Source organism: Centroberyx affinis, unplaced genomic scaffold, assembly GCF_046629955.1.
Source record: "Centroberyx affinis isolate AG114_WGS23_722 - 3 ecotype Tasmania unplaced genomic scaffold, CSIRO-AGI_Caff_v1 ptg005736l_1, whole genome shotgun sequence".
Classification (NCBI taxonomy): domain Eukaryota; kingdom Metazoa; phylum Chordata; class Actinopteri; order Beryciformes; family Berycidae; genus Centroberyx; species Centroberyx affinis.
Window position 1 is genome coordinate 30,151 of NW_027282899.1, and position 13,024 is coordinate 43,174.

The window sequence follows — 13,024 nt, forward strand, 5'->3', positions numbered from 1 at the left end:
GCTTAAAACTGATAAGCCCAATTAATAAAGACTTCACATACAACACACACACAGAGAAAACATCACATTGAACACATAATTAATCAAAATGGGACATCCTGGATCAATAGAGGTTTCAAATATTAATTACACCCCTCATTTTCCCCTGCCAGTTCATCAGATGTGCATTACATGAGATTAAACTTCCCTGGATACAGAATACTGTGTTTGAACTCTCTGACTGTGTGTGTCAGATTCTCTCTGTCTCAGTCTCTGTCAGGAAATGCCTCTGTCTCAGCCTCAGCTCTGTTTACACTGAGGCAGATAAAAACTCCTCCTGGCTCTCTCTGTTTCTCTGCCAGAGGAGAGCGGTGACGCACACACACTCTCCCTCTCCCTCTGCACTGTCTCCGCTCTCCCCAGGCTTAAAATAACCTGACATTTCACCCCCTTAATTCATGCAAAATCCCCTTAAAATGAATAAAGGGAGTTATTAATGGAGGAAACCCCATTGAAACCCCCTTAAATATCCCCTTAATTTATAGCTGCTTACTTTCTAATGTAATGAAAGATTCAGGAGGACAGGAACTTTCCATTAATAACTTAAAGGACATAAAACAAATCCCTTAATTACTAGTGTCTCCATGAATCAACCCATGAATAAATCCCTTAAAACCCCATGATATTAACCTTTACTGTTTTTAAAGCTATGTTATTTTTTAATGGATAATTCATGTTTATGTAATGGAGAAATTAAGGACATTTCAGGGATCAAATTAATCCCAGAGCCCAGGATCAAACTTGACTCTACTTATAACTAATAAAAACGTCTCCACAGTTTGTTACTCTGTGTATACAAACAGCTCAGTCTGGTGAGCCACTTTACCATAATATTTTATTTATCACAACATAAATCTTCAGAGCAACAGGCATCTTTTATGAGGGCAATTCCGGCAACATTTTATATCAACCCGCTAACCTACATTTTATTCAACCCATTTTATACTGCAAAGACTTGGAGGAGCTCAGCAGCACGGCCTGCAGCCAGCAGTAATTCAGGGACCCACTTCAGTTTTGCTGTGGCTGAACTGAACTTTATTTCCTTACCCACTTTTAATACTCCGGGACCCAGGAATTTAGGAGAATTTAATGACAGACTTATGAAATAAAAGTACAAAAGTAGAAGACATTTGTTTATAATGGATACGTAGAGCCTGGAGATTCAGTGATACAGGTGTAAAGCATGATAAAATCCAGTTGGTGGCGGTAATGAAATGAGCATGGAGTCTATTGTGGCTGGGCTTGTGGTTTCATGCATTGCATACACATATTGTTGATAGTTCTCCTCTCATTTAGCTAATATAGGCATTCATTTTCACGTTGGTACTTTGTGTAACTCCAAAAAATGTGACAACATGTGGGTTTTTTTGGTTTTGCTTAGGGTTTTTGTTTGTAAAATTACAACTGGAACTCTAATCTTTTTTATTCTGGCTTGCTTGACACTGGTAATTGACAAATCACTACAGCTGCGTCAAGCTAGAAAGAGATATCTAGAACGATACCGGAAGTTGGTCGATTCTGCCTTCACATTAAAAGCATAAAAATAATCGGTTTGGGTGTACAGAACAACACAAGTCGAATAAAACTACTCAGTGGTAGAATTAGAAAGAAGCTGGAGTGAAAGTAAAGCCGTAAAATAGATACAAATGTTGTGTTAAGAAATATGTTCGGCAATAACGGTTTTATTTTGAAAGTTTAACCAGAACTCCTGTCGTTAATCTCTGCGGTAACACTGGTCATATCGGTAGCGATTGCTTGCACAGAGGTCATGATCAAATGGAGATCGCTATTATCATGGATCACACATACTGTACTGTGGCAAAAACTTTTCCTAAACGACGAGACACATATGCGTCTCGTATAGAAAAACTCAGAGCTGCCAACGGCAAAGATCTGTCTGTAAGTATACCGATATAACTGAGTTGGTTTTCACAGAGAAAGACTGACGACCAGAGTGCTAACATTAGCTGGGGTGATTTGCTTATTAGCAAACATTATAATGATGGCTGGTCTGTTTAGCTAATTAAAGCAGAGTGTTAGCTACCTACAGATGCTTCACACAGCTCAGGTTTAGCTGCTAGCCTACTGTAAATACATTATGTACATTATGTTATTGCTACGATAGACAGCTACCGCTACTACTATTTCTACAAGTGGTAACGTTAGCTTACTAACTTACTTTAACTACCACCACTACTACTACTACTACTACTGCTGTTATTGCTAGTACTACTACCACTACTACTATTACGCTGTTGTCACGGTTGTTATAGTTACTATTACTACTAACGTACTGCAACTACTTTTACTACTACTATTGCTGCTGTTCTATTACTAGCGTTACTACTACTACTACTGCTGCATTTCTACTATTACTGCTAGACTAACTTACTACTAGACTACTACTACTATGCTGCTGTACTATTACTGTTTCTACTACTACATTGCCATTACTACTACTGCTACTGCTACTAGGTACTACAACTGCTACTACTACTATTTCTACTACTACTACTATTACTCTAGTAATACTGCTACTACTGTTACTACTACTGCAGCAACTACTACTACTGTTACTATTACTACTACTACTACTACTGTACTACTACTACTATTACTACTGCTGCTACTATTACTACTACAGTTACTAAAAATAATGATAACGTTAAATACAACAACACAATGCTATTACTACTGTTTTAAGTCTACTGTGCTACTGTGTTAAGTCTTTGCTGGTTTGATTTATTTCTTGCACACTTGGATGAAGAATAAAAAGATGTATTTATTAATTAAATCCAACAGTGTTTCAGTGTATGCCTTTGTCATACTTTTATTTTTCACCCAAGTATGCAAGAAGTTTTCCTTTTTTGCTTATTTCTACCTATCTTTCTTGGCGTACATTTACACCCCATTTGTTTGTTTTATTTCCCAGGTGACTGAGTCTCTCATGGTGGAGGCCGGGGCCTGGCTCAAAGTGGTCATCAAGGATGAAGACGAGGAAGAGGAGATCTGCCACGCCGTAGCCAGCGAAGAAGAGGAAGAGGAGGACGGGGAGAGCTGCAGGATGGTGGCCGGTGTGGAGGAGAGGTGTCCCGCTGCTGTCCACTCTCCCGCTGGCTGTGTCACCCAGTCACCCACTCATCCACCTGTTCTGTCGCCCTCGGAGAAGATGGAGAAGAGTGAGGAAATCAGTGAGATGGTGGAGAAGCATCCTGATGATTCTCCCTCTAGTGACTCTCCTAACTATTCTCCTTCTTTGGAGAAACCCCTAATCACAGAGGAGGAGAATGAGGAGGAGAGAGGGAGTTCGGTCATCAGCGAAAGACTGGAGGAGGAGGAGGAGGAGGAGAGTGAGAGTGATGAAGCCTACTTGGAGAGGGCGGCCGCACGGATCAGGGAGTTTCAGATGCAGCTGAAGGCGGCGAGGACTTTCTCCGTGGAGAAGTTCCAGGACAGTGCGGAGGAGATCCAGCGGCACACCGGCCTTCCTGACTACAGCACCTTCCTCGCCCTCTACGACTTCCTCCGACCCAAAGGCAGCAGCCAGATGCAGTACTGGGGTTCTGTCTTCAAGGTAAAGACGACGTTTGTTTTCATTTTGTGCTTTTTTGCTTTATTTAATAGTGGACAGAGACAGGAAAGATAGGAGAAAGAGTGGGGAGTGACACCCAGGATGTTGTGACTACATGGTTTGCGTCTTGGCCAACAAAGCCTTCCGTTGTTGTAATGGAATTTGAAAATTTTTGTTTTGGGGCTTGCAAAAGTTAAGGAATATGATAAATATTAAATCTCTGATCAAAACTGTGTATACAGAGATGTAATGGATTGTCAACACCTGTAATATTGACACTGCCTTTCGACATGTGTCAAATCACAATATTTCAACATTCAAATTCAAATAAATAATTTCAACGGAAAAAGATGTACTGATTTCATTTTGTAATCATTACAATCCTATGAGCTACTAGAAAACGTTATATATGTTAAGTAAATGTGAAATAAATGTGAATTGAGACGTTATATTGCAAGAACAATAATTTATTTAAAAAATGGGCATATGAATGTCATTCACTTTTCAAAACAGGATCTATGCTGATCTACCATTTCAGCTTTAGATGGCTTGTTTTCTTTGGCAATGTTATGCGGAGAGGAGACCCTGGATCCTGTGCCCATCTTTACATTCTTGCCTTCTCTCCTTCGTAGCACCATGTCAAACAGTACGTCCCTGTATTGGTGAGTTTTGGGTTCATAAAATTTCTTGGCCACCCACTTCTTCCGCTGTTTTGCATAGGAGAGGCTGTAGCGCTTCTCACCTGTGTTATAGCAGGGTGGGAAAAATGTTAGTTGGGGAGAACCCTCTCCGTACACAAGGAGTTAACTGCTGTAGTCAAGATCATGGACATTTTCAAGTACCAGTTTAGAACAGACAGAGCTTTACATAAAGAATGGCAAGATGAGATCTGAGAAGGATTTCTTTCTGTTAAAAATCATATAAAAGGTGTCCCACTGCGCTTTGGTGAGATTTGGTGCGTGATCCTTGTTTATTTTATTCCATTTGTCCGCAAGTAGAATGGGTCGCACTCAAATAGCGAGATAAATAAGACTTTTTTATTTATTTATCAATGAGCCATAAGTCACGGGAGGCAAAGCGTTTAGTATTTATCTCGCTATTTGAGTGCGACCCACTCTACTTGTGGACAAATGGTACAAATCCTACAACATGTCTCACCTTTTGTTGTTGCCTGTTCTGTTGTGATTGTGGTCAATGCCCTCACCACTGGATATGGGAAGTGTAGCCCGGCTGGATGTCCACTCCCCCGTGTGGTGATTGATACACTCCCATTCTATCTTTATCACACCTCCTTGCACTGTCTTTCTAATGTCTGAGATGGCCTGCTGACAGTGCTGGCAGAACTTGAAGAGGTCCATCAGCTTTGTTTCGTATACAATCCATTGTTTTTCTTTCCGAGATGGACCCGAAGGATGTGATGATTCTGAGGAGACATCATCACTGGAGCCTGCGTGAACTGTAGATGGCTGAAACGTACCGTCAGCGGGGCCTCTGCCTTCTAAAGAGCTTGTGCTTTCCTCAGTAGACGGGTCCATTCGAGCCCGCTTTGCACTCCTCTTCGAATGGGGAGTGGACATTTTCTGTGGCGAGGCTCCCAGCTCGATTGAAGCCAGAGAGTCAGGCAAACTACCCTGGAGGAATTGAAAAAAAAGTTGGCATATGTAACATGCCACAGGTACTGCACATAAGTACATATACACATAAATCTAAAAAGGAAAAAAAAAGATACAGATATACACAAGGACTACACACATACACAAATCAACCTCTCTTATGAATAGATTCAATTAAACAGCATTAACAGCATTCAATTACATCAAGAAGGTTTTCAGCAGTGTCAAGCATGTGATAAAAAACAAAGCTAGAAAATATGTCTGTTAAAAGGAGAGTTCAGTCACATTGTCCCATGGTAGTTTTTGGACCTCCATGTCTCCCCGTGTAATGGATTGGGATGCTGCCATAGACTTCTGAGGCAACAAGTGAATTTATTATTATTATAAATACATTTGAAATAACAAACCATCGTATTGATATCAAGTCATTACCTCACAGCGTGCCGGATCGATAGCTGGACTTGTGGCGGTATACACCCCTGGAGGGCCGGGCACGCGAAACAGTGGCATGTGTCTCGGACGTAGAGCCTTCACAGGGCTGCTCAGTTGAAATCGCAAAACAAGAGGCATCTCTCTTGGCTGCATTGGTGGCATCATCTATTTGAAAGATAATCTGCAAAAGTCATCCTAAAAACGCTATAGTCAAAGAATGATGATGAGAAATAATGTCGACATATCAATTCCTCTATAAGCCTATATCTATAGACAGTGGTGGAAGAAGTATTCAGATCTTTGACTTAAGTAAAAGTAGCAATACCACAGTGTAAAAATACTTTGTTACAAGTAGAAGTCCTGCATTCAAAATCTTACTTAAGTCAAAGTACAAAAGTATTAGCATCAAAATTTACTTCATTCAGTCATCATGCAGAATGGCCCATTTCAGAATCATATATATCATGTTATTGGACTGTAATTATTGATGCATTAATGTGTTCATCACTTTAATGTTGCAGCTGGTAAAGGTGGAGCTAATTTTAATTACTTTATATACTGCTGGGTAGCTTAACCTATAAAAATATATCACAATTTATTAGTTGATTTATAATTTGTATTAATAATCTAAATCTGCAAAGTAACTAGTAACTAAAGCTGTCAAATAAATGTAGTGGAAAAAGTACAATATTTCCCTCTGAAATGTAGTGGAGTAGAAGTATAAAGTAGCATAAAATGGAAATACTCAAGTAAAGTACAAGTACCTCAAAATTTTACGTAAATGCACTTAGTTACATTCCACCACTGTCTCTAGACTATAGCCTATAGTTCTTCTGAGCATTGCTTTTGCAGAATACACGTCGAGGGCTTCATCGAGTAGCCCATATTACAGGAACTATTAGCAAGGCAGCCATGTATTGCAAACTGTTCACTTGCCTGCTGGTGGGACAGAGGCGTCGGGGGCGCGCTCTCTGTGCTGGACCACGGAAAAATGACCGGAACAGCACCTCGTCTCAATGTGGCATAGTAACTTTTCTGGCCTCCCTGGTAGTCGTCATCTGTGAAGTGATCGCTGCACACGCGCAGACCGTGTGTCCTGGTTGTCAGCACTGTTGTAAATTTCGGAGTAAACTGTGGATGTCGAATGGCTTCCAGCCACTGACTGCAGAGCACCGGGTCGCTGGGGAAAATGTGGAATTTGTGTCGGATGGATAATCCCGTGGTACGAACATTTCCACACCCGGGTACCAAGCACCTCATTGTTCCACGCTGACTTCACAAAACTGCAGAGAGATTTAAAATGTTGCTATTTATAGCTATTCCAACTTTGAAAACAACACTTTTCGGTCTCACGACGGTGGTTCACTTCTAACCGGGGTAGATCACCGTGGCAATTTACCTGCTCCGGAGACAGGTTAAAGTGAGACTCCCGGATCAACACGGATGAGAGGCCCGCCTCCTCACCAACCAGCTCTCTGGAAACAGGGAGTCACTATTCCTACAGGATCCCGATATGGACAAAAATGCTGCATTCAAATGAAAACGACAAGTAGTAAAGGAAACTGTTGGCTAACTATTGCATTAACAAAGAGTAAGAAGTGCTGTCCATGATAGTTTATTATATCGGAGATATAGCGGCTACTTAATTGACCATATTATTAATGAATGAAACTTATTGTTGCATATTAATTGTGCTTTTTTTTATTGGAGTCCAGACAGTGTTTGGTTCAATGTAGGCTGTTGCATATCTTCCAATACCGAAGAACATGATGAGCATGAAGAACATTTATGAATAGAAAATCTTTTTACAGCCTCAATGTGTCCACAACGTTTTTTTTATTGGAAAGCAAACAGACCAGTTATGGTAGGCTAAGACTTGTTAGCGAAACAAATTCATTGCTGATTTTGTTATTTTCATAGGATTTGTTGACGATAAGAAATGTATTAAAAAACACCAGCCTTATCCTTTAATGTCGAGCTGGTAGGCCTAGATTACATTTGAAGGAATAGTAAACCAAATAAAAAAAAATACTGAGTGCATGAAAATTGTAGCTATCCCAAACAAGATGTGGGCTTTTCAAACAGCTATTAAAAAAACCCCAACTATTTGAACATAAACTCTGACAAATATTGATCATGGAAATTGTTCTCATGTCATGATATCGATATTATACAATATATTGCCCATCCCTATTTGAACATAAACTAACAAATACTGATCATGGAAATTGTGCTGTATGTCATGGAATAGTCAGGAGAAATCATGGAATTGAATCATCAAAAGTGTTCACCAACTCCGACGAGTGCAGTTTGTAGAGATGGAAAGACAGTCTTCCCCTCACATTTCAGCATGTTCATGATGTCATGCTGTCCTGTCCTGTCCTGTCCTGTCCCGTCCCGTCCCGTCCTGTCCTATAGGGGAGGCAGAGGGTCGGCGGCAACGAGCTGGGGAGGCACCGGAAGCTCGGCCCGATGGACGAGCTCTTCCTCACCCTGATCCGTCTGCGGCGGGGCTTGCCCAGGAAGGACCTCGCCGCTCGCTTCGGCGTCTCGGAGAGCGTGGTGACCAGGGTGTTCATCACCTGGTGCAACGTCATGTACGAGCGCTTCCGGCAGCTTCCCATCGCCTGGCCCTGCGGCGAGCTGGAGGCGGAGGAAGAGGGGAAGGGGACGCAGGAGGCCGGAGCTCGGGGTGCGTTGGCATCGTTTTAGCGAGAAAAACAGTACAGGGGAAAAGGGCTGGGGGTCAGAATCTTTGTGAAACCAGTTCTAAAGAGTAGCTTTCTTTGTCAAATGAAAACACATTGTTATGGGTTATGAGTTATAAGTCAAAGCTACACTAAAAAAGATTTTTACGTAAAACATCTGTCTTATCAGCCTAAAGCACAAAGTCAGGCTGCAACAGAGAAAAGCTTCCCATTAGGGCTGGGCGATATGGTTGAAATCAATATCATGATAATCATAAGGATTTTTCTCGATATCAATATATATCACGATATGGTTCATGTCTGCAAAATCACGTTAAATAATCAAATTAATGTTCATCTCATTGAACCGAATGGTAATGTTAGGTGTGATGTCAAACAAAACAGAAATATTCAAATAATATTCCTACCAGACCTCATTTTATGAGAGTTTTTAAGTAAAATTTGCTTGTCATCATCAATTTAGACAGCAGAAATGTGTGTCACGATATTAAAATATCTTCATATCATCACGATATGATTCCACTGAAAGACGATAAAAAATAATATTGAATTATCGCCCAGCCCTACTTCCCATCCCCATTAACTGAGACATCATATATTTGCTGTATTTGCCCAAATTAATCTGTGGTGTTATGGTCAAATCGGTGCACAGGAAATGAGTCAAAAGTTAAAAATGAAATACTAAACTGTCTCCTAAACATTCTCGTCTCACCATTGAACCTGCTGCCAAAAGATTTTTCTCACCATCTTCACCCCAACTAACCACTAAGAAGAAAATTTAGGTTCGAGGAGAGCAGTTTACTGACATCACGATAAATGATTTCTGGGTAATGAAGTCCTTCAAACATTCGGAAATTCAAACAGTTATTCCTCACTGCCACTTGGAGTCGCCAAAACACAAAGTTGCTCTGTTATATATATAAATATCAACCTCTTGACTATTTTCAGTTACAGTGGACATCCTAAATGAAATAAAAATGCTTCAATATTGCCGATATGCCAGCATTCAACATTATTAATTGTGGAAACTGAAATCACAATAGGGGATGACACGACACCTGTATTCCTGCCCCTTGCGGCTCTGTAAAGCACTTTGTGACAGACAGGTTTCATTAAAAAACACTAAATAAACAGGACTTCCCCCCCCCCTCTCCCCCCGCAGGCCATCGGCAGCACGTCCTGAAGACGGTTCCCGCTGCGGTGAAGGAGGCGTACCTCCCGGCGGCCGCCTACCTCACCCAGACCGACTTGCCGGTCGGCCCGGAGACGCAGACCTTCGACCGACCGTTCAACGACGACTTCATGGAGTTTTTAGAGCAGTACTCGACCGCAGAGAACATGCAGCAGGACGAGGCGGAGGAGGAGGAGGAGGAGGAGGAGGAGGAGGAGGAGAACCTGAGCAGACCCGAGCAATCGAACAGAGACGTGGATCAGGACTCACCCTGAACACAGACATGTGGACTTCAATCACCCGAACACGCAGGCTGACTGTCAGTCATCCGGACGGGGATATGGAGCAAAACATGCAGCCATATCACACATATCAAATATAATCATGTGCCATATTCATGTTTTGTTGAAGTTGGCAGTTGTGAGCGCTTCAACTGCAAATTGGGCTGCATGAGATGTTTTGTAGGTTATTTTGGGGTGGGATTTTGAATATGGCCACATGGATGTGTCATATTTTGAGTAGAAGACACTCGATAGAGCGCAAACCTCCGCCAACGCGGAGCTGGAATGTTTTATGTTTATTGTTTGTCTTCCTGGTTCCATTTAACCAATTTTAAAAAACAAAATAGCACGTGAATGCAACGCTGTTTAGCAGCCGACTTGGAAGTCGCGGATGTCGGACTTTCCCACCAGCACTTGAATCCAGCATGATAGTTCTGGCTAAAACAAAAAAATAAAACGATAATCATCGAATGGTGGAAATCCCAGATCCGGATCACTGCCAAAATCGAATCACTTGATCCTCGGGCCAAGCGTGACCTGTCCACCAGATTTCATCCAAATCTGTTTGTAACTTTTTGAGATATGAACAAACAAATGGGTGAAAACAGGTAAATATGAGCTGCTCTTGTGTTTTTTGCATATGTCATTCCCTGTATCAATCAAATTCATTCCTAAGTGCTACATATCAATTTTTGGGGGATTTTTTTTTTTTTACCTGGAATTCATAAACTGTGTCTGAACTACACAACCACAATCCCTACAAATGTGACTTTTGATCAACTTTAATTTGAACTCTGTTTTACTCTACTAACATAGAGTTTCTCTTTCATACCGGACCTAATGTAATGAGAGAAGGAGGATTTCTCATTTTGGGAATGAAGTTACTGTTGTTGTTGTGGCCAAACTGAGGCTCTGGGACGCTCACCTCAACTACCTCCCTGTTACTGCAGTAGAACTGTACACTAATACTGATACTGAGTCTTTAGACACTGGGGTGGAGCAGTGTTGCCAGATTGGGCGGTGTCTTGGTTATGAGATGAGTTTGGCAGATAATTATTGTAGAGGCCCGCCTCGGACAGAGTGAAGAGTATTCTCTCTGGTAGTAATCCCATGCTGAAGTGTGGTGGTCAAACCTATGACGTTTTACAGTTTTCTTGCATCTATTGGCCTAATATTTGGGCCGATTCTTTTGCCAGATTGGGGGAGCCGGCGGAGTTTGAGCAATTATTGTGCTGAATATTGTCAATCCAATCTGGCAGCACTGGGGTGGAACTGTTTCTTTTTGAAACTACTTTAAAGTATTTTAATTTTGTCTGAATACAATTATGTAAAATTTGGGGGACTGACAGCATTAATTGACATTTGTATCATGCTAACATGCATGCAAAGAAATACCAGAAATGGATCAGTCAGTTCCCACGGGCCTTGAAAATCCTTAAAAGTTTGTGGATTTGAGAAATATAAAAAGAAGGCCTTAAATGTTTTTGAAATGAATGGATGCACTTGAAAGTACTTTATCTGATTAAAATGTAGCACCCAAATTTATTGATCAGGACGCCCACAGGACTTCAAAATCCTTGGAAGTTTGTTGGATTTGAGAAAAATAAGACATCAGAAGTTTTTGGACTTTGACTTCACATCCTGAGGAAAACCCTATGGTCTTACCCAAAACGTTTCCCTGACCCATTAGTCTTCCCATTAGTCTAATTTCATCAAACAAGACTTTGATTTGCCAGCTTCGTTGGCAAAACAGTTTCATGCCTTGATTAATGAATACAGATTTTAGGAGTTGACAGTTTTCACCCCGCTGTCTCAGTATTTGCAAATAATTCATAGTATTTGCTTTAAGATACTTGGATAACCAGATGGGTAGCAGTTTACCACACGGACAATTCAGATAGTGTCAATAACACAAAAGTAAAAAATAACACTAAATGGACTTCCAAACAGTTTCCTATAAACGTTCTGATGCTCGTTGACTTGTGTGTCAGCTCCACCCCTCTGGCGCTTAAAACTGCATAAAACAAACTATGAAAAGTATTTGCAAATGCCTTGTAGCTCATTTCAGTTCTAGTCGACTGTCTCACTATGTGATCTGCACTGTTTCAGCACTTTCTGTGAGCTCCTGGATGAAGTGTCAGTCAGCAGGCCTTCTCCTTCTCTCTACCTGTCACTTGTACTGATGTTTGTATTGATGGAAAATTCCCTCTACATGTAATGTAGGGTGACTTGGTGAATAAAGGTTTATTGTTATGTATTTAAACTTTATTTAACCTGTGTCGTTATGTAATGTCACCACTAGATGGCAGCAGTCTATTGGTTTCCTATATGCAAGCCTGGAGAAGTATGGAACTTCAAATCTTGTTTTGGAATTGGACAAAAAGTCTGTAAAAAAAGGGAAAAATACACTACATTTTTTTTAAACTGTGTTTTTATTAGGAATTTGAAAGTAGATATAGTCACAGAGATAAATTCACAAAATTACATTTTTGCATTTTTTTTATAACAATCACACCCATCCTTAAGCCCCCCCAATCCCACATATTGTGTAAACTAACCAAAAAAAAAAAAAAAACAGGTTGAGTGTGAGTGGATTGATAGCAATAATGATAATACAATTCAATTACACTACACTTTTAATGTAGTTTTAGACGCACTGTCACTTACTTGATGTGTGGCCTCAGCTTTAAGGCCAAGTTGATAGTCTTGATATCAACACTACAGCACATACTGTACTGAGCATTTCCCAAAATATGAAAATCTGATCAATAAGTAAAAGTCTGTTAGAGTGTGTGATTTTGAAGTAGAGATTGCATAGGTTTCCTGGTGAATGAAGGTAATTCTAACCTGTGCACTTATGTCATGAGCCATCAGATGGGAGCGTTGTACTATAAAACTGATGACGATGATGATGATGATGATGATGAACGCCTGCTTTCTCTGTCTAGAAATCATCATCTCTGTCTACTAAACGGTGTGAGAGCGACTCATCACTCGGCTGATTTCAGAATAATGAATTTCCAAACAGGTTAAAGTTGCAAAATGCAACTTTTCCTGAAAGCAGTTCAACAAAATTGCTATTCCTAATTCTAAATAATCGTTCAAGTGATCATCAAACCCTCATGAAAATCTACTTAAAAAGTTAAGAAGTCACACTTAAAAAGTTTGTATGTTATCTTCTCGGCAACTAAACTGACCAAAATACATGG

The 13,024-nt window shown here is 40.6% G+C and overlaps 2 protein-coding genes across 3 annotated transcripts; one reads left to right on the plus strand and one right to left on the minus strand.

Moving 5' to 3' along the window:
* The first annotated feature begins 1,816 nt into the window (after positions 1–1,816).
* LOC139667748 (uncharacterized) lies at positions 1,817–9,612 on the plus strand. Of its 2 annotated transcripts, XM_071547237.1 has the most exons (3): positions 1,817–1,938; positions 2,972–3,613; positions 9,526–9,612. In XM_071547237.1, exons 1-3 carry the CDS (start codon positions 1,834–1,836, stop codon positions 9,544–9,546), a joined length of 768 nt encoding a protein of 255 aa, XP_071403338.1. In that variant the 5' UTR covers positions 1,817–1,833; the 3' UTR covers positions 9,547–9,612. The 2 variants fall into 2 exon arrangements, with proteins under 2 accessions (XP_071403338.1, XP_071403337.1); XM_071547236.1 differs by lacking the exon at positions 9,526–9,612 and having other exon boundaries at positions 2,972–3,808.
* Positions 4,096–7,084, minus strand: LOC139667750 (peroxynitrite isomerase THAP4-like). Its single transcript, XM_071547239.1, has 4 exons — positions 6,592–7,084; positions 5,656–5,820; positions 4,769–5,241; positions 4,096–4,352 (listed from the first exon to the last, which is right to left on the minus strand). The coding sequence occupies exons 1-4, from the start codon at positions 6,913–6,915 to the stop codon at positions 4,349–4,351; spliced, it is 966 nt and encodes a 321-aa protein (XP_071403340.1). The 5' UTR covers positions 6,916–7,084; the 3' UTR covers positions 4,096–4,348.
* Positions 9,613–13,024: the final 3,412 nt, after the last annotated feature.